General features: G+C 46.7%; 1 protein-coding gene across 1 annotated transcript in view; it reads left to right on the top strand.

Annotated features, from left to right (window-relative positions):
• Positions 1-13,110, top strand: part of LMX1B (LIM homeobox transcription factor 1 beta) — an 85,532-nt gene extending 72,422 nt beyond the window's left edge. Inside the window, exons 3-8 of the mRNA XM_056505035.1 lie at positions 2,870-3,102; positions 5,663-5,841; positions 6,233-6,310; positions 6,654-6,720; positions 7,485-7,646; positions 9,296-13,110. Of these exons, the coding sequence (XP_056361010.1) occupies positions 2,870-3,102; positions 5,663-5,841; positions 6,233-6,310; positions 6,654-6,720; positions 7,485-7,646; positions 9,296-9,453 (877 nt within the window). The 3' untranslated portion in view covers positions 9,454-13,110. The remainder of the gene's footprint in view (positions 1-2,869; positions 3,103-5,662; positions 5,842-6,232; positions 6,311-6,653; positions 6,721-7,484; positions 7,647-9,295) is intronic.
• Positions 13,111-21,053: the final 7,943 nt, after the last annotated feature.

Raw genomic sequence — 21,053 nt, 5'->3', positions numbered from 1 at the left:
TGTGTGTGTTTGTGAATGCATGTTATAATACCAAGTACCTGTGTACAGGGGAGGGAATTTTCTTGACAAGAGTGAAATTCAGGATATGAAGTCCTTGCAATATTGTCAGGGCAATTCAATGTTCATTTGAATGAGTTGATATACACTGACGACAGTGTAATTTGCTGTAGCTAAAACACTGCCTTGGGAAGCGCTGCTGCAAAAGCACCATCTTTACAGGAGTAGTCGGTTGCCAGTAAATAACACAAAGTATTTTCTGTTCACGTTCGATATATTTATTTGAAGAAAAAACACAAACACTCATTAAGGCAGTATGACTGCAAAGGTGCGGGTCAGGGAAACAACGCGCTCCACAGGACAAGGAGCGTGTTATCTTCGTGTCCCTCTTTGAGGGAAGGTGCAGCAGATTTATGCTTTCCGGGGCTTTTCTTCTTGAAATTATCTGTAAACGGTGTTAGGTTTGTGTTTTCACGGTCCCTGGACGGTGGCGCATTGTGCGATTTGCTTGGGGCACAGCTGGAGGCAGCGCAGCGTCCTGGAGCGGCTCCGGGAGCGCTCCGCGTTCAGAGCTGGGCGCTGAACTGGGGGAGATGGGCACTGAACTGGGGAACTGGGCATGAACTGGGGGAGATGGGCACTGAACTGGGGGAGATGGGCACTGAACTGAGGAACTGGGCATGAACTGGGGGAGATGGGCACTGAAAGGGGGGAGATGGGCACTGAACTGGGGAGCTGGGCATGAACTGGGGGAGATGGGCACTGAACTGGGGGAGCTGGGCACTGAAATGGGGGAGCTGGGCACTGAAATGGGGAGCTGGGCACTGAACTGGGGGAACTGGGCACTGGACTGGGGGAGATGGGCACTGAAAGGGGGGAGCTGGGCATGGCAAAGGGGAGCAGGGTGGGCACGGAGCAGGGATGGATGGGCACAGATCAGGGATGGGCACAGAGCAGGGGATGGAAGGGCACAGAGCAGGGACAGGTGGGCACAGAGCCTTCGCACCAGCTCTGCCACTCCTGAGCTCTCCAGCTGTGCCCCAGCCTGAGCACATCCCTCGCACAGACAGGCCAGGCTTTCTTAAATGGGTCAAATAGGTTTAAGCAGTTAAACTGAAAGAACTATTTCAGTGCACTGGGTTTTTTTCTGGTTTGTTTTGGTTTTTTAGGTTTTTTTATCCTCTGTGTGTGTTAATCCTTTCGGATATAAAATTGTGTAGAGATAAAAATATTTTATGCTTAGGAATTTGCTGGCTAAAGCATTGTGAGGCAGAGCCTTTCAAACAAAGCAAACTGAGTGTATGGATTAAGCTGTCCTGTCCATGGCAGTGCCCAGGCTCCTGTGTGGCATCAGTTTCCTTTTGATAGATTTAATTCCTTACACACCTGAAAAAGCTGCTCAGTGCACCTTGCACTGCTGTTACCTTTGGGTTGTGGCCGTGCCAAGGTGTGCACTGCGCCAGCCAGGTGCAGTCACCCCTGGTACAGCTGGGAACTCCCCAGTTCCCGTCCCTCTGTCATTTCTGGATGCTATGTGCGTCCCTATTGACATTTGCTTTTCCCTCCTGCCCACTCTGACTGCAGCCCTTTGCCGAGGGCTCCTGCTGCCATTTTCCTGCACTTCTCAGCTCAGACAAAATGGAGGTTCTGGAGGAAAGAATAACTACCACAGCCTTAGCCTCCTAAAGTCACAGAGAGTTGCCTTTTTGTGAAAAATTATAATTTTGATGATAGAGAAAAAGTCAGCATACCCCATGCTAAAAGGCAGAATCTAATTTTATTTTCTGTGAGCACACTGGTGCAGTGGTGTTCATTTCCTTGCTGAAATGTAAATGTTCACGCACCTTGCACTATGATGTATTGCCATAAAAGACACTGAATTTCAAATCACCAGCACACCATGTGACACAGGGATGTAACAGCAATTTGTCTTTATTTGAGGCAGCCCTTTTCTGAAATCTCACTTAGGGAGATTCCCAGTTGCCATTAGAAAAGCAAAATAAAATTAATCTAAATAATTCTAACTTAAGCCTAGAAAATTAATGATGGATGAAAGACAGGGTTTATAGAGCATTAATAAGAACTAGTCTGGATACAGTGTGTGCTCTAGAGCCTGTGATTATACTGGTAATTTGACAGATTGTATCACTGCCTATCTCTGCCAAAGGATGTTTCACACCATTTGAAATGCACAGTACTTCCTTCAGAGACAGGTTGTTCTGGAATAACTCAACATCCAAAGAAAAGCTGTGTTATTTCACTCCTCTCTTTATTGATTGCATGTGTACAATCATGTGTGTATATGCAAGTGCTGACTTTGCTTCAGCAAAAGCACAAAGTTTTCTTGCTCATTTCTGGGTTTATCAGCCTCCTCAGAGACAGACAATACCAAAAATGGAAAGTCATGAAATCTGTTCAGAGTAGGGCTTAAGTGCTGAAACCAGAGACCCTGTATAAAACAGAGCATGAGCTGGTCTGGTCCTTCCTCTCAAAGGTGAACTAAAATACATTTGGGTTTAAGCAATTAACAACTTTGGGATCTCCCGTTTGTTTCTCATTTTGAAAAGGAAAAAAAAATCCCACTGAGATAAGGACAGATCTTAGTGGGCTTTGCCCAGGAAGGATGATTTAGGGAATTGCAAAACCAAAGGGATTGAGATCTGTGTGCAGTGTGATCCGTGTGCAGTGTGATCCATTTGCAGACATCTCTGCATGCACACCCACGCAGGTCACAGTCTGATGCTTGCCTGACTCTGCTGCCTTTCCCCGCCGATTCTCCACTGACTCTGCTGCCTTTTCCTCGCTGATGCTCCCCTGACTCCGCTGCCTTTCCCCGCCGATTCTCCCCTCACTCCGCTGCCTTTTCCCGCAGGCTGTTCGCCGCCAAGTGCAGCGGCTGCATGGAGAAGATCGCGCCGACGGAGTTCGTGATGCGCGCCCTGGAGTGCGTGTACCACCTGAGCTGCTTCTGCTGCTGCGTGTGCGAGCGCCAGCTGAGGAAAGGCGACGAGTTTGTCCTCAAGGAAGGGCAGCTGCTCTGCAAAAGTGACTATGAGAAAGAGAAGGACTTGTTGAGCTCGGTCAGCCCAGACGACTCAGACTCAGGTGAGCTTTCCCCACCCCTGCTCTGACTGGAAAAGCTGCGTGAGTCTGTAGAGCTTTCCTACAGAAAAGTACATCCATTTTCACTTCATCTATATGCATGTGCCACCTATGCAAATTTGCAGGCACAGCTGAAAACATTCCTACTGACAGTCTGCTTTCCCTAACCTGACTCCCTTCCTTAACTTCGTGCTTCGTAAAAGACAAAATCTTTTTTCTTTCATTGAAGTGTTTTTCTGTAAGATCATAAAGCATGAATCAGACTGACTTTAGCCACCCCAGGTCTCACTCAAGTGAGGCATCAGTACACTGGTCTCCATAGGCGTTCTTCCAGCCACTTCACTTATTTTCAGGGGTTCTTCTGCACATACAATTTCAGCACTAAGCTAGGGAAATGGGCACAGCAATAATATGAATTTTGAGAGGAATCTCTCTTGCAATTACAAATAGTACCTTTAAGAAGGATTGCAAGTGCAACATAGAAGTACTGAAGAGAATCTGAAAGTAACTGAGATGTGGGTTTGTGCCATCATAATCTCACACTTGTTTCCCAAGAAAATATGTGACAAAATCAACAGTTACTGTTCCATTACATGTACAAATAACATGGTTGCCTGTGGTTTATGGGAAAATGTGTTACTCCATGCCAACGGGCAGCAGAAATTTTCCTTAATCTCTAATCTGAAAGTCACGTTCTCCACACTGCTAAAATTTGTATTTCCACATCAGGAATGCCTCAAGTCAAAGGTCTCTGCAGAGGCAGCATTGTGTGGGACAGGGCCATTCTTGGAGCAGTGTCCCAGTAATTGTCATGCTGCCATTGCAGGACCCTGGGTGCTCTGCTCAGTAAATCTCTCCAGGCTCTTGGTGAACATGTGTTTCCTCCTTGACCACCAGCACATCTCCCCCCCCAGTTCCAGTGACCCCCCCGTGACCCCCCTGGTGCCCACCAAAGACCCTGCCCAGCTGGTGTGGAGCTGTCCCCACGCTGGGCTGGCACAGGCACTTCCCCAGTGCTGTCCTCACCCACGGCCAGGGGCAGCTGCCTTGGGCACCAGCTTGGAGCAGGGCTGGCTCCTCCTCGGCAGATCTGCCTTGTGGTTTGCACTGAGCAGGGAGCACAAACCAGTCTTGGTTTCAATTTCATTTCCCTTTGGCACAAAGGGGAGTTTCTTACTCCTGGAGATGCTTTTTTCCCCTCATTATTCTCTGTTAGTCAAACCCAAACCTGAAAAACAAGCTGACAAATTAAACAAGTTCTTTGTCTCCCATTGTCTAGCACAGTGAAAACACTGATCTCCCAGGGGTCTGTGTGAGAGCACACGATCTGCAAAGCCCTGGCTGAGAATGTGTGCTGCTTCAATCAAATATTTATCCACTGGACACAAAAGTAACTCTCCAATGAGCAGTATTAATCCTCACAAACCTTTCCTTAGAAATGGCATGCTGGAAAGTTAATAATGTCGTGGTTATTAAAATGACTGAACTTCTCTTTAATCATTAGGCCAAAGATGCTTATTAAAGTAAAAGGTGATTAGACTGCTAGGTGCATAATAATCAGACCCTAAAACAAATTAAAGTCTAATTTGTTGATTCCCCAAAGTCTTTCAGTATATAAAAAATTTCAGTGTGTTTCTTCATGTTGAAGTTCCTATAATAATGTGATAGTGTTTGCTGGAAGAAAAATCAGTAGTCTGGTCAAATAAAATATGCTGAGTTGAAAAGTTGATTTTCTCAACAAAATGTGTATTTACCCCTCAACATTTGCCACTGTGCTTGAGATTTCCCAGGACAATATACTAACACATGTAATATCACTAGATTGTATGAGTATTCAGAATTTAATTATAGAAAATACAAAGAATCTCTTTGGTCTATACAAGCACATAGATACTTGTATGTATTTACTGAAAAAGAGAATTTTGTGCTTGTACATACAGACACATTTTAATGCACAGAGGAAGACTGATATTTTCTGTGGGAAGTGGAAATGAGATGGCAAAGGTGATATTCAGTATTATCTCTGGAGCTTCAAAACATTCAAAGCAGTATTCAGTAACTGGGATCTGCACTGCATTTGGGTAGATGTGCTCTGAGATACTGTGTGGTACTCACTGGATGCTGCTCTTCTGCCATAGCAGTGCAGGCAGTAGCACCTGTCTGCAGATAACGCTTCAGGAGAAGCTGGAGCTCAGCTGTGAAGGTAAAGGTGTTTATTTGGTGGTGAGATTGGAGCAGGTGAGCACAGGTGAGCACAGGTGAGCAGGACCAAGGGGTGCTGGAAGGGCACAAAGTCTCTCTATGCCTGATGCCTGGAAATACTGAAGCATATTCCAAGTTTCCATCCCACGTCCTCAACTGAAAATTGAAAACATTTTTATGCTTTTGTTGCATTTGATTTAGGCAGAGCACACAGATCTAAGATAGTCTCTTCCTGCCCACAGCTGCTTAAGCTATTCAAATAACCATGACACAATAGCTGAACCAGGTGACTGAAGAGCAGTTCTCAAACACTCTGTTCTCTTGGTGGAACAAGTGAAATTATATATCCTTCTTTCACCAGTCAAGAGTGATGATGAAGATGGAGATGTTAAGCCCACCAAAGGCCAAGTAACCCAAGGAAAAGGAAGCGATGATGGGAAGGACCCCAGAAGGCCCAAACGACCACGGACAATACTCACCACCCAGCAGAGACGAGCCTTCAAAGCTTCCTTTGAGGTCTCCTCTAAGCCCTGCAGAAAGGTGGGTGCTTCAGCAGGGACTGAGCCAGCCCTGACACCACAGCCCAGACAGCCTTCCCCTTCCTGGGGCAATAGCAGATCTCCTGGGGCAAGAGCAGAGTGCTCCTTCTGCACAGAAGTCCTCTATGGGAAAATTTAGAGTAATTTTCCCCAGCTGAGACTCTTTGTTCAGTAGTTACAGAACTGGCAGCACCATCAGGGTGCACTAGTAATAGTGCACTATCATAGTATTTGACAACACTATGCAAAAATATGATTCATTTTTAGAAGTAATTCCATACATGCAATTTTTGTTGTAAGCACAAATGTTCCTCCTAACAAAACTGATTAGTGTTTTTTGGGGGTTTTTTTAACTTACGAAAAATTGCATCATTAAGCATTTCCTCCTGCAGGTCAGAGAAACGTTGGCAGCTGAAACGGGGCTCAGCGTGCGAGTCGTCCAGGTCTGGTTCCAAAACCAAAGAGCAAAGGTAGGCTGTTTGTCACCTCCCAAAAGCCAAATGCAGGCTGTGCCCAGCACGGGCTCACACTGCAGTCCCATGGCTGAGCTCTGCTGCTCTGCTTTCTGCACCCACACTACAAAGGCAACTCCCAAACACAGACATTAAATTCATGTGCTCAAAGAAGCTCAGGGTTGGGAGTACATTTTGCATGCAAATCTGAACTGGAAACTGAAATGTTTAAGCTTAGAATTGAAATTGTGTGTGCGTAGGTATAAATGGTCTGTGTTAACTGATGTTTGCAGAGAGCTTTGTAAGGAAACAAAGTGGTTGCATTTGGAGCCATGGGATTGTTCTCTTCTGCTTTTTTCAGATGAAAAAGCTGGCACGAAGGCACCAACAGCAGCAGGAGCAGCAGAACTCGCAGCGACTAGGACAAGGTAGGGGGTTTGTGAGAAAGCAAAGTGAGAGAGAAAGACTCTGCAGTTGTGTGGAAGTGCTATTCCTGAATTTAGGGGGCACAGACAGGTCTGTGCTGACCTGTGCCATAAGAAGGACACAAAGGTGTCCCTGAGTGCCCAACCCAGATTACCCCGAGCTCTCCTGGTGGGATCAGAGCCCAGAGCTGCTCACACAAAAGCTGTTACCTCATTTCTGGTGGAAATGTGAAACATGGAGGTGTTTGCACTGGAGGAAATCTCCAGGGGCTTGCTCCAGACAGATCCTGCAGTTTGTTTTCTGCAGTAAGGGGCTCAGTGCTGAACTGGGAGCCTGCACAGGCACCAGCAGCACTGCCCCAGGCAGGCAGCAGAGCCCCTCCTGTGCCCCACAGTGTCTGCACAGAGGCACTGGAACTGGCTCTGCTGCTCCCTGGGCACTCCAGATCCCAAAACCTTGCAGCCTCAAATCTTCCTCTTTACCCAGATCAGAAAAACTGGGACCAGCAGAAGTCAGAGAATAACTGGGCTGACACACAGAGCACACAGACTTTGGGAGGATAGGATCCAGGACCTAGGAGCTCCAGAAGTTAGGTAGTCAGAAATTACAAGCCTTTCAGCTTATTGCTCAGGGTTCTACACCAGGACAAAACCTGCGAACTTTTTCTGACTGACAGGATACCCCTGACTGCGTTTGCTAGGGCCCATGGTTGGCTCTGGCTCTGCCCTGATCCCAGCAGTAACTGTGCCTCCTCCTTGCTTTGCAGAAGTAATGTCCAACCGAATGGAAGGGATGATGACATCTTACACACCACTTGCACCACCACAGCAGCAGATTGTAGCAATGGAGCAAAGCAGTTATGGCACAGACCCATTTCAGCAGGGTCTTACACCTCCACAAATGCCAGGCGACCACATGAACCCCTATGGTAAGGCATGCCTCATTCTGCCACATCCCAGGTAGCTGGGTCCGTGTGCTGGATCACACGCCTCAGGGGCAGCAGCTTTACTGGCTTTTAGAATATTTTTTCTGGGATTTGTACCAGGGAATGTGTACCAGTCAGTTTTATGTGTGTATTTTCTTGTACACGTAAGGGTGTAGAACAGAGCTTGTCTTAAGCTCTGGACACATTTCAAAACTATTTCACAGTATAATTCTGATAAATGATAAGCAAGCAATATCACCTCTCCAAGCTCCACTTTTTAAACCACTGTCCAAGACGCTGAAAAATAAACAGTACCAAATTCTAGCTCCCTCACAAATTTTTCCTTTTTTCTTAGAAGCTTTGAGGAAAAAGTGCCTTCAATAAAGAGAAGTAATCTATTCATTACAAAATGAATAAGCAGCCCTGTAAGACCACTCAGATTGGATGCGTGGATTTGTTAAAGAACAGTTCTTGAGCTACTAAGAGATGGGTTACCACAGGACATTTCACCTGCATAGTTTTATTCTCTGTCCCAAATCAAGATGACGGTTTGCTTTCACCATTGCTTGACCACACATCAAATGCACAAGCACTAAATGCTCAGTTATTGATTCTGGACTATTGCAGTGTGGCATTTAAAAAGAATGTCAGAGGATTTTTCAGACTGTGATTCTCTGGCCTGTTTCAGACTCCCTTCTGCTGACCAGGAGCACTTCACTCTAGAGGCTCAATGCGCATCACTGTCCTGAGCACAGCGTGCACAGGCCAACAGGAAACTGCCTTGGGTCTGTGTCACTGCTTTTGCTACTGAGACAAGTCCATGGTGCACCCCAGGAAGTTTGGGAGGTCCTGTAAGGAGCTGAGGACACATGGAGTGCCATTAGGTGGTTTTGTTGGCTTGGCTATCTGAGTAAAACTCCTGGGGAAGCAGGTTCTGTGCTCCCAAAGGGGTGCAGGGGATGGCACAAAGCCCTCTCCAACGAGCGTGTGAGGAAAAAGAACCAGACTAACACTTTCACAGAGCCCCCAGGACCTGAGCTAGAGCTTTTTCTGGTACCAACCTGTGTTGAAGTAAGCTGAAATCTTAGTTGCTAAGGGAAATAAAAGGTGCTGTTCCAAATCAGCCCTTATAGAGTGGAATTTTCTGAAAGGAGAGCATGTTTACAGCTGTAGCTCACTGAGGCCAGGGAAGCTGGGTCTCTTCCTGGGTCCTGTCACACTGGTAGAACCTTTACCCTGTGTGTATGTGAAGAGCAGTATGGTGATGTCTCTCAGACCCTGTTTCCTGCCATGGCACTTGGTGTCTGGTCCCAGCACGCTGACAGTCCTGGTGCTCCCAGGGTGCCAGAGCCCTGGAGAAGCTGGGGCCCTGCTCCTGCTCCTGCTCCTGCTCCTGCTCCTGCTCCTCCCCAGCCCTGTTTGCTACCGCTGGCAGCCAAGGCTCTGTTTTGTGCTGTGATGGAAATTGAAATGCAATCCCGGCCGGTTTGGGCACGCTGCTGCCAGCTGACCCTGTGGGCTGATTTCAAGCTGTCCTTGTAGCCAGGCCCTCAGAGGCAGAGTGTTGAGGTGTGGCACAGAGCAGAGTGCTCTGTTGGCTGCAGCCAGCAGCACTGAGCAGCACCCAGCCTAACGTCTGCTTTCATTTGCAGGAAACGACTCCATTTTTCATGATATCGACAGTGATACCTCTTTAACTAGCTTGAGCGACTGTTTTCTTGCCTCTTCCGAAGTTAACTCCATGCAGGCTAGAGTAGGAAATCCCATTGACAGGCTGTACTCTATGCAGAGCTCCTATTTCGCCTCATGAAAATAAAGGAAGCCCAGTGCCGGCGTTGCTCAGCCCGGGATGTTTCCAGTGCAGACTCTACAGCCATATGTTGCCCAGCTCTTCCTTCACAGTGACTCTGCTGCCTCTGGACTGCAAAGAGCCTTTTTTTAGGAAGACTGTCTCTGTTTGCATATATGTGTATGTATGTAATACATTTTAATACCTGCATACATACATATATAGAGAGACAAAACACATCCACCCGACCCGTCCCCTTGGTTCCCAGCTGGCGCCAGACCACGAGACAAGCACGGAAGGAACAGAAGAACCTGCTCATCCTCAGCCTTTGATCTGGTTTGGTTTGAGCTCATCATCTTAAAGGAAATGGATTTTGTGGAAAGCTAGACCTTTTCCTCCTCTCTCTCCTCCTTTCTTTTGGATGTCTAAACTTTTTTTTTTTTTTTAGCCACTGATACTGACATCAGACAACCATATGACAAATAAATCAAAGAAACTGGAGATTCCTCCTTTTCTTACTGCATGATTCATACTATGTTGTGGATAAATTGCCATTTGAACTGTGAGAAGTTAATGTAAATGTGACGTTCAACATTTGTTTCCTTTCTACACTTTTTTCTACATAACCTCGATCTGCTCATTAGTTTATAGCCCTTATGCATATGATACTGAGGAAACTGGTTAACAGTATTTGTGGAGAAAGCCAGTGATTTCAGAGTAAGAAAGGTCTATGACCCTGGAGAGGAGATGCATGTTAGGGGCAGAGGCATTTAGGTTAGTATTGATCTTAAATAATTAAAACTAAAGGTGCTTACAAGACAGATTTATTTAATTTTTTTCTGAAGTGTGAGATTAAAAACATTTACATTTGTTTGTAAGTATTGCAGTGCCAAATTTCAAGTCTAGACCATGATTGGCAAACAAGTGCTTTTCATTCTGTTCTGTTTATTTGTTTTGCATGAGGCATAAATGTGCTGTTCTCTATTGTCCATCTGGAATAATTAAGCACTCCTTTAGTTGCCTTGCCTCAGCAAGAATCAAGGATGCACAGTTCTAGCCTGAAACACCAGGAGTCCTGAAATGTGCACCAGCCAAGAACAGGAGACTATGAAAGAAATGATGATAGGAAGTTCAGGTATGTTGGGCTGAAATGTTCCCAGAGCCTGCCCAGTGCCAGGGCTGCTGGTGAGGTGCCAGCTGCTGGTCAGTGTGAGTGCTGCAAGAACACTGGCCAAAGGGATGGCCCAGCTGAGCCCCCACGCTGAACTCGGAGTGTATGGCATAGAGATCTTTGTAGGGCATAATATACCCTAAATAATAATAGTATAGCTATAAATATTGCCTGGTGATAAATATAATGTGGAGAGGCAGACAAGTACAGTCATGGCTCTCAGTAGAGAAAACTTCACGGGGAATATTTGCCAGGGTAATATCAGTAATTATAGGGTGTGTTCAAAATAGAGTTCATGGGGAAAGATTGGCAGGATAGGCACTTTCTTAAATAAATACCTTTAATATATTGACCATAATAGCTGAAAAACAAGTCCAAAGCTTTGGTTAATCTAACTCCCCCAGGCTGAGGACTGGTACCAGGCCAGCATGGCAGTGTCCCCGTGGGGCTTGGCACCTTCTGGGAGTGTCACATGGAGGGAGAGGCCAGAGCAGAGCCTGCAGCCTCAGCCCCTGGGGAGGGAGCAGCCCTGCTGGGGGACTGGGGCAGCCTCAGGGAGCCCAGCTGGCACCCCCATCTCTCAGAACCCCTGCTCAGAGGCACGGCTGGCAAGGACACCATGAGGGGTCCAGGAGAAAAATGCCAATTTCCCCCAGCATGGAAGTGTGGACTGAGCATGGTGGAGGTTTCTTGAGAAAGCCAAGTTTTATCTGCAGGGTAAGTGCACAGGTTCTCACTCCTGAGATGACGAGAGCACCATGGATGAGGCTCTACATATGTGTGTGTGTGTGTGTGTGTCTGTCAGTCTGTATGTCTGTGTGTCTGTGTCTGTGTGTGTGTGTCTATATCTGTGTGTCTGTGTGTCTGTCCGCGTGTCTGTGTGTCTGTGTCTGTGTCTGTATCTCTGTCTGTCTGTCTGTCCATGTGTCCGTATGCCGCACACAGCCTCACTCAGGGTGGCGCTGGTGGCTCTGCAGGGGACGCTCCTGTCCCTGTCCCTGTCCCTGTCCCTGTCCCTGTCCCTGTCCCTGTCCCTGTCCATGTCTTTTCCTGTCCGTGTCTGTGTCCATGTCTGTGTCCATGTCCTGTCCCTGTCCTGTCCCTGTCCCTGTCCCTGTTCCTGTCCCTGTCCTGTCCCTTTTCCTGTCCCTGTCTTTTCCTGTCCGTGTCTGTGTCCGTGTCCGTGTCCGTGTTCGTGTCCCTGTCCTGTCCCTGTCCCTGTCCCTGTTCCTGTCCCTGTTCCTGTCCCTGTCTGTGTCACTGCTGTCCCCAGGAAGGTTTGGCTGTTGTGTCCCTGTGCTTTGCCTAGTGACCATTCCCTGCTTTCTGGCAAGGATGTGGTTTTGACTGAGTGCTGTGAGCCCCTGGATATATTTTGAATGTGAAATTATTTTCTTTTCTTACCCATCCAGTTCAAGCATTTTCCACTTTCCTTGGGTACCAAAATAAATAACATTTTCCTTTCTCTCTGCATGATAGCAAACATCTATAAAGAACTCAGGTGATCCTCCCTTCTTGCAGGGCAGAAGCAAGCAGGTTTCATATGGCTCATGTAAACATTTATCATTTGTCACTACCCATCTCAATGGATTCATCATTTCCCTCCTCTCCCCTCTGCTGTGCTACTTCACAGTCATAGGAAAACCTCTCAGACACACCCGTTTGTAGACTCCTCACACAGGCACAGCCTTGCTTCAGAGCTCGTTAGTGGCAGGATCAAAATGGCATTTTTGGTGTTTACAGGGACTTGTATGAGAACTATAATGTGACCTACAGTTTGGAGAACAGCCTTGTCCCAACTCTACCTCTGCATCTGGGATGGGTGAAAAATAATCCATCTCCAAGGAAAAAAATCAGACCTCCCATTTTATAGCTGAAGCATAATTCTTTGTTGATTTTTTGGATGACTGTTTGCCACCTTTTTCTTTCATGCTTGTACATACTCTCTCCTCTCCCCTGGTGTGTCGTATGATGATGCCTTAGCTGTTTGCTGCCCCATGTTCTGCCACCTTTGGAGCCACATCCACTCACACATTCAGGCCCTTGGCAGGTGTAACGTTCTCCATGCCATGGTGGGCCACTGCTGGTCCAGGGAAGGAATGCATAGGCAAGGATTTCCAGTGGGCCCGTGATAGCTGGCAAAGGCCAAAGTTCATTAAAGTAAAATAAATGTCACTTTCTTTTTGTGGAATAAATTACCCTACTGGAGTGTGATCATTGTGGTTTTAACCTGGGACCTTGCAGTAAAAGATTATACAGCAACCTCTGACCTCTTTGATTTCTGCTTTGCTCTTCTGTTGTCAAGGGAATGTCCCCAATCAGGTGACAGTAAAATGTTTAATGGGCCATATCACAGTAATATCTTACATCGAGTCAAATTGATAAACTCTTGCCAAAAATTCTTAGCATCTGGCACTTCCACGGAAACCACAAACAATGATTGCACATATGGGAGCTCGAAGGCCAGAGGTCATGACAGCAGTTTATTACATGCACCTTACAGTGATCATTTTCCCTAGGAAATTAACCCCTCTCTAACACAAATGCATCAAGTGAGCTCTTCACAGTGTTTCCATCATATTGTTTTGGCTAATCAAGGAATACATGTGCAGCTAAAGTGGTGACAAGATGCAATTAAGTAAAAGATGATTGATTAGGTTCCAGTGTGCTCAATAATGTATAAAAAAGGTGATTATGAGGCCGGGATGGATACGCTGGGTACGAACTCAGCAGTCCTTCTTGTGCAGCTGCAGGTGAGTTAGGGTGGCAGAGAGTTCCCAGGGCCCAGGGAGGGTCTCTGAGTGCCTGGAAGGGTCTCTGAGTGCCAGGGAGGGTCTCTGAGTGCCTGGGAGGGTCTCTGAGTGCCAGGGAGGGTCCCTGAGTGCCTGGGGCTGGTCCCAGCTGGGCTCTGGCCAGGCAGCAGCACTGCCCTTGGCTGCTGAGGGCACAGCTCCAGCTGGGTGCTGCTGTCCAGACCCCACTCACCTCTGCACTCTGGGGCAAGCCCTGGCACTGGCAGCACACCTTTCACAGTCACAGTATTGAAGACAATTACTTGCTGTAAATAAATGGTGGTGTTTGATGATATTGAAACATCATCCTGGGCATTTTGATCTCCTTTTCTTCTTTCAACTCTGTCATCAAAACCATCCAGATCACTCGGCCCAGTGACAGCTAACCATGCCTGAGATGTGGCTCGTGTAGGCTGCACAGTGGATTTTTCAAACGCACCCTGCAGAGCTCAGATGATCATGACCTGGTCCTTTGAAGGGTCACTGCTCAGCACCTCGCTGTGCATCATGCTATGGGGAAGGTCCTTCGTGCCAGCAAACCCTCCAGAGATGAGTGAACCCACTTTCCTCTTCCTGCTGTGCTCAGGACTCCTCCCAGTCCCCTCAAGGGTCAGAGGTGTTTCCCAAGGCACTGCCCAGGAGCTCCAGTGAGCCCAGCTCTGGGTGCTGCTGGGATGCTGCAAGCTGGGGTTCACCAGAGCACCTCTGTGAGCCTGTCACAGGAGCTCTGGTTCTCCCTGAAAGTCACTAGCAATGAACAGCAGAACCACGAGGCAGGGAAGGATTCTCAGGAGCTGGAGCTGGGTCACAGCAGTGACAGGGCAGAGGCAGCTGAAGCCCAGCAGGGCTGTGGGAGCTGCAGTACCCAGAGTCTCAGTGCTTGAGACCCTGCTTTACACAGCCCCCTGCCCAACCCACCCCGCGGATCTGGGGCCAGGGGCTGCTCCCGGGCACTCAGCTCCCTGCACAGCCCCTTCTCTGGGCGGGGCTCACGGGGCAGCCACGAGGCCAGGGCTGCAGGCACCCCTGCTGCTGGCTTGGGGACACCTTGGGCATTTGCTTGCTGAAGTCTTGTGGCTTTGGTGGGCTTGGAACTCGGTCCTGCTCCTCTGAGACCACGCTGATGGATGTTCCCCTGGATCACCTTGGCTCGGTGCGCTCTGGCTCTGTGCAGCAGCAGCTGTGAAGGGGCTGCCAGATACTTTGCATTGGGAACTCTGTTTTTAGGTGAACACCCTATTTTTTAGCTGTGTATGGCTGTATTACTTGTATATTTATATATTCTGTATTTATGTTATCGAAATGTAGTATTTTGTAGCTGTCTGTTACAATTTGTTTAACTTGTAAAAAATATGACTGTGCTCTCTCATACTTAACCAGCTCCTTTCACTGTAGATTCGCTGCTCCTTTCTCTCTGTGTTGGAAACAAACCACCATAATGTATGTAGATTGGAATTTTTTTAATTTAATTATTTGTCATTATTAAATTATTTATTAGTGTTTTTAAATTTCATTTCACTTCAATTTTTTTTCCTGCCACCATTGCTGGCAGCTAAGATCCATGAGTTTCTCATGCATCATGTTCCTTCCCATGTGCACTTGCACATACACACACACACACAGAGTCTAAACAAAAACAGAAAAAGGAAAAAAAGAGAGAGATTACACTTCAGTATATTTGTAAATAAAAGCAACCTGTAAACTAAGCAGGAATTTCTCTCAGTGTGCAGTTCTTTCCTTGCTTTTGCAGACTGAGAGTGTGTCCTCTGTGTCCTGGGGCTGGCAGCAGTGCTCTGGACAGGACAGGGACAGGAGCAGGACAGGGACAAGGACAGCACAGGGACAGGGACAGGGACAGGAACAGGACAGGGACAGGAGCAGGAGAGGGACAAGGACAGGGACAGGGACAGGGACAGGGACAGCTGAGCACTGCCTCCACGGTTCAGAGCTGTGGAATGGGAGCCCAGGCTGCCTGGGGAGGGACACAGCAAAGTGGTGGCAGAGGCTCTTTTGCTGTGCTTTTTGGCCCCTGAGGGCTGAGAGCTGTTCTGCAGGATGGGGACAGACTGTGACACGTGCTGGCTCCTCTGGCTGGCTGGGCACAGGAGTCAGCCCAAACCCAGCCCTGGCAGAGGAGCTGCTCTGGGGGCACTTCAAAGACCCAGTGTGATCTTCCCTGTGCAATGCACATGCAAGGGCAGCCTCATGCTAAAGCACAGAAGTGTGCAAGAATTAACTGTGAATTATAAAGTATCCATACAGTAATGGCAAATTCAAGACTAGTATAAAATGATAGATACTTGCTGGTGTCTCTTGGGCCGTGTAAACATAAACATGGAACCTCAGCTGAGGTTTGGTCTGGTCACATCTGATTACTCATTTCTATTCCCTAGGTTCACACAACATTTCTTTTCTATGCCTTGGACATCAAGTCACAATGTCAATTTTCTAATAAAAATCAAAGCATGCAGTTTTACAGATGACCCAGTATCACCAAAGGCACAGCCCCGTTCCCACAGCCCGTGCCAGTTCAGCACAACCCTGTAGCCCTTGGCCTCACCTGCTTGGGGAGCAGGCCAGCCCCAGCCCCAAGAACCACTGCCCAGCAGCAGGGCAGTGTGTGCCAGGGGCTGGGCTGGCACTGGGTCTCTCAGTTTGCACATCGTGGGTGACACCACAAAGGGCACAACACAGCAAGAGGAGGTATCTCAGTGACATAATAAAAATCAGTTTAAAAGTTCTCCCCCTGTTTAGTTCCTCAAGATCCACATGTAACTGCTGAGCACAGATCTCCCTGCTCAAACTCTCCCCAAGCTAAGGGAGGAGGCACTGCCCTAAGTCCCACCTGAGGACTAAATCAATAAAGCAGTTTTGCTTCTCATTTCATTCCCTTTCGCTTTCCAGCTCCAAACTGCATCATCCTGTCCCACTCACACTGGTTATTGGTGGAATGTCACTGAGGAAAAATGAATTGCCATTAGCAATTGGATTCACCTAAGTCAGAATTAGCTACTCAAATATTCATGCTCTGTGTGCATCTAATATTTATGAAGGAAGAATTAGAGTTGCCCGTAGCTATTTTTGAATCTCCCTCAAAAATAGGTGAAAGGGATCACAAAAAAAGGGAGGAAAAAGAAAAAAAGATGAATACATTTGGGACTTGGTGTTGTGCATTGTTTATGCTCCGTTTCTCTTTGGTGTCAGTGAGACAGAATGGAGACTGATTTATGTGCCACAGCTGTAGCAAACAAAAGCAGGAGAGGGGGAATGGCTGGAGGTGAAAATGCCGGTGCAAGGGGCTGAAGGTGCACCTGGGTACTGCTCCCCATGCAGCCTCCCCCGCCTCCCAGCACCTTGGAAAATCAGATTATCTGCTGGACACAGGAGTTCAAACAGCCCTTCAAAAGATTTGTCTTAATAATTGCTGCCTTATCTTAACTTCTGGTTCTTTATCAGCCAAACTGCTGCTGGGAGGCAGATCCTGAGGATAAGGTTCTGTCACTCTTAATTATTATTACCTCTTATAATGAAAACACATTTGTTCATCCTCCCGTGCACTTGGAAGTGGTGTAACAAATGAATGTCTAGTGTTTTATCAGTAATTTTAATAACATAAAAGAATTATTATGAGTATGGCCCCACTGTATAAATGATTGTACATCGAATGCTATGAAATAGATGGCATACTTGCTTCTCATTTATTTATACTCAAATATAAACCAATTACTCAGTAAGAATGAAAAACATTTTTATGTCCTCAGAAAACCGTTCTTTCCTGAAAACCAAATTTTGCAGTTAAGATGCTGTAGGGCTATTTTCCATCACAGAAAGAACATGATAATTAGCCCCAGAACCAGCAGGTACATTCTGAAATGAGGTGATAGAAATGCTATTTCTTTGTTTACTTATGATGGGAAAATTAAACAATTCTCTCTGAAAGCTTACTAATGAATTTGGCCTGCAGTATTTGTCAAAGCCACAGCCACCATTTGCAGCTTCATCTGGTTTTTCTCATACTTTGAGAACTAAATATGAATCACTTGGATAAAGTGATAGCATGGAGTCAGTTGTATGTGGGAAGACCTTAAATTCAGAAATGATCTGTACATCCCCTTGGCCTGCAGCTCCTTGCACTGCTCTGCTGGCTTTCACCAGCCCTGGCCAGGGTCGGATGTTTTTGTCAGACAGGTCAATGTGGCTCTTGCAGCTGGACATGACCAAACTGCATCCCAAACTGCAAAGAAAATAAAAGTGGAGAATTATGTAAAGCACAGCACGAACTAGAGCAATGCATGTTTCACTGCACTTAATGATGGTAGAGTCTTTGCCACCTGCATTTACACTACCAGTATCTTGACCTTTAGTTAGCAGGAGGGCACCACATTCTCTCATCTTTAACCAAAGTGTGGAAGTGAAGAGATATTTTTGTAAGCCTATGGGATGCTGTATCCACAGGGAACCGTGCAGGGATCTATCACAACATCTGCTGGCTCCAAAATCCTCTTGCTATCCCTTGTGCCTGACTGGCAGACAGGGTAGAGCTAGTTCCTAGGAGCAGCAGCCAATGAGGGTTTGATCAGACTCTGGCATAGTCCAGGTGATGTCCAAAGCAGAAAGAATTCTGTAAGACAGCAGATAAAAGCAAAGTTTTTGATGCAGCTGACAGGAGGGACAGGCTGGAACTGTACATAAAGCACAGGAGCCTGGTTCAAACCCCTCGTGTCATCCATCAGTGACAGACTTTTGTCATTGTCATGTGCTTCTGTGTACCTCCCCTTCCAAACAAATCTTTCCACATGCTGTGATACTTTACTTTTAAACAGGCTTAGATAGAATTCACCTGGTTTTGTCAGAGTAGAGCCACTTTTCCATTCAACTTACTGTAGAAAAAGGTAGGGCACTGAAGGGTTCCTTACAGCTTTCCACCTCTAATACGATTTCGGGAATAAACAATCAACCTTATTTGGAGCTCAACACAATTCTTCCCCAATTTTTATCTCTCTTGCTGCTTCAGTTCAGTGCTCAAGGCACTGTTTTGGCATGCTGCCTCCTCCCCTTAGGTGGTGGGGCCCAGGGAGCTCACAAGGGGAGCTGGAAATGAGGAAGGTGAGGGAGGCAGAGGAGCAGAATTGAGCATGCACTGATGTCCACCTCTCTTCATGGCATTTTGGTTGAGCTTGGTTAGAGCACCTCTCTACTTTCTGACCCTGCCTGTAGCCAGACACTGACCCTTTCAGCCATGAACTTCTTTGCCCCAGCCATGGGACAGGGACCTTTCCCCAGAGCAATGAAAAGCACAGGCTGCTGCTCTGGCTCTACCACTGCAGCAAGGATGTGGGTCACAAAGCTTTGGGGTTTTTGGAAGACGTTTCACAGTGAGTCATCTGTATTATTAAAATGAGGAACAAGGGATATGAAATACCTTTTCCTTCTGAGCACCCTGTCTGTGATGCCTCTCTCTCCCCATGGGAGCACGTCAGGGGCTGTGCAGGGGTTGGGAGTTGTGCACAGCCAAGGTCCCCAGCGGCTACCAGCACCTCTCGGGCAGGCTTAATTCGTTCCTTTGTTCAGGTGGTGAGGGTAAACTGGTGTCCAGCAGCCCACAATGAGTTACTGCTGATCAGGTTACCGAGATCCGTCCCAGCTGGGGCATCCCCTCACACCTGTGTTGTCAGATTAGATAAGGATAAGGAGCCGCTGATAAGCCTTGCACTCAAGTGCTCGCAGGGAACCCCAAGCATTCCCTTGATCTTTCTTTACACTTCAGCACCATGCGGAAACCTTTTGTTTTAGGGCTGAGAGGAGAAAACAGGTAATTATCCTCCCAGTGGCAAGCATCTTTCTCACAGGACGCAGCGGTGGAAGCCTGCTGCGTACCGGAGCAGGCAAAATACATCTGACTAAAAACAATTAATTACATAGCCCTGGATAACTTAAACTCTTTTTTCACTTCTATACGGAGGGAGGAGCCCCCAGGCTGTGCAGCAGCAGAGAGAACGGAGGTGTGTTGGAAGGCAAAGTGCTATGGGCCGGCAGCCCCGGGGATGCTGCAGGGATGCGGCTGCAGCGGGGCTGGAGCTCTGCGCGCGTGTCTGTGTCTGATCAGAGCGCAGAGCCGGAACCGCTGGCCCAGCTGTGGTTCGTGTTCCAGCTGTGCTTCATGTGCCATCTCAGAGCCGGAACCGCTGTGCCAGCTGTGGTTCCTGTGCCAGCTGTGGTTCCTGTGCCCGACTCGGCACTCCAAGCAGCTGCTCCTGGAGCAGCAGCCAGGAGCCCGTGTCTGTCCCGGCTTGCGAAGGGTTTGTGTTAGTGACATCACACGTCCTGTTCTTAAAATACCTCTCTCCTCACTGCTGCACCAACAGTCCCTTTGCAAGACATACGTAAATTACAGTCTCAGCGAGTGTGAAATGGATGGTTGGACAAGGACTGGTACCAGCGGGGCTGGTGCTGTGCAGGGCTGGCAAAGATCACAGCCACAGGAGTCGGACCCACCTCAATCTTCGATTGCAAGCTCAGCTGCCAGGATTGCAGCTCGGCACAGGGAGGAACAACTGCCTGGAGCCCGGTAAGCTGACAGCTGAACTCCACTTCTGTGAGACCAATGCATTTTTAATGACTAATGGCTAATAATAAATCAATAGCACCATAAAAAACCTAATAAATAAATATATTTTGAGTAATAGATAAGTGATTAATAATAAAGTACTAATTTTAATTATATTTGGAGCAAAAATCCTCTTTCTTAACTTTCTTAATTTCTGAAACTTTCATGAGTCCTTTTAAGTACAGCAGATTCCTCTAAGAACTAGAACATGCATGAAAAAGAACAGGCTTTTGAAATCTAATCTTCTCCTGCTTAAAATAGAGGTAGTGCTGGGCTGTTGACAGTAGGTCTCTGAAGACTTTCAATATACTTTTTATTCTGTGAGTCTGGCACCACATAGGAAATTAATTCAGTGACAATATTTTCATTAGATTATAACCCAAGTTCTCAATCTTAGGCACATTTGTATGCTTGTAATACATTCTAATTACTTGTAAAGAATAAGTCTGTGTGCTGGTTGGTTTATTGAATTTATTAAATTAATGAATAAATAAATTTGTCTCCATGCTGAGAATGCCACTTGACATCAAAGCTTGCTGCAGAAGCAACCAGAAATGCACTTGGTTGTGGTTTTGGTAAACAACGTGATTTGTATTGTAGGTGGACTTTCATGTCCCTAGTAAGAGTGATGAGTGAAAAAAGTATCTTTTATCCCACAAAACAACAGAAATCAATTATGTGAAGAGATACTACTACTTTTAGAGATACTACTACTTTTTCTTTTCAACTTTTTTTTTTTTTTTAATGATGGCTCCTTATTGATTTAGTCAGGAGAATTGCTCTTGCTGGCTCAGCTCAGCACCTCAAATTGTTTCCCTAGGATGGAGCTCTCAGGAGCACTCTAGTGCTTTCACATATTTTTGTTATGCAAGTAGGAAGGAAATAGCATATACATGAATGAAAACAATGATACTAGAAAAACTTATCAGATTCTAGTATCATGTAGTGTCTGCCCATGTTGTGGAGTTTTCTGTTTATCTTGTCATATTTCAGTTTAAAAAAGAGTTATTTTTAGCATGGAACAAAGTCATCAGAAGTGGGACTTTATCTC

The sequence above is a fragment of the Oenanthe melanoleuca genome, chromosome 17 (genome assembly GCF_029582105.1).
Source record: "Oenanthe melanoleuca isolate GR-GAL-2019-014 chromosome 17, OMel1.0, whole genome shotgun sequence".
Lineage (NCBI taxonomy): Eukaryota > Metazoa > Chordata > Aves > Passeriformes > Muscicapidae > Oenanthe > Oenanthe melanoleuca.
The sequence above is the reverse complement of the archived record's forward strand: the minus strand, read 5'-3'. Positions and strand labels throughout refer to the sequence as shown.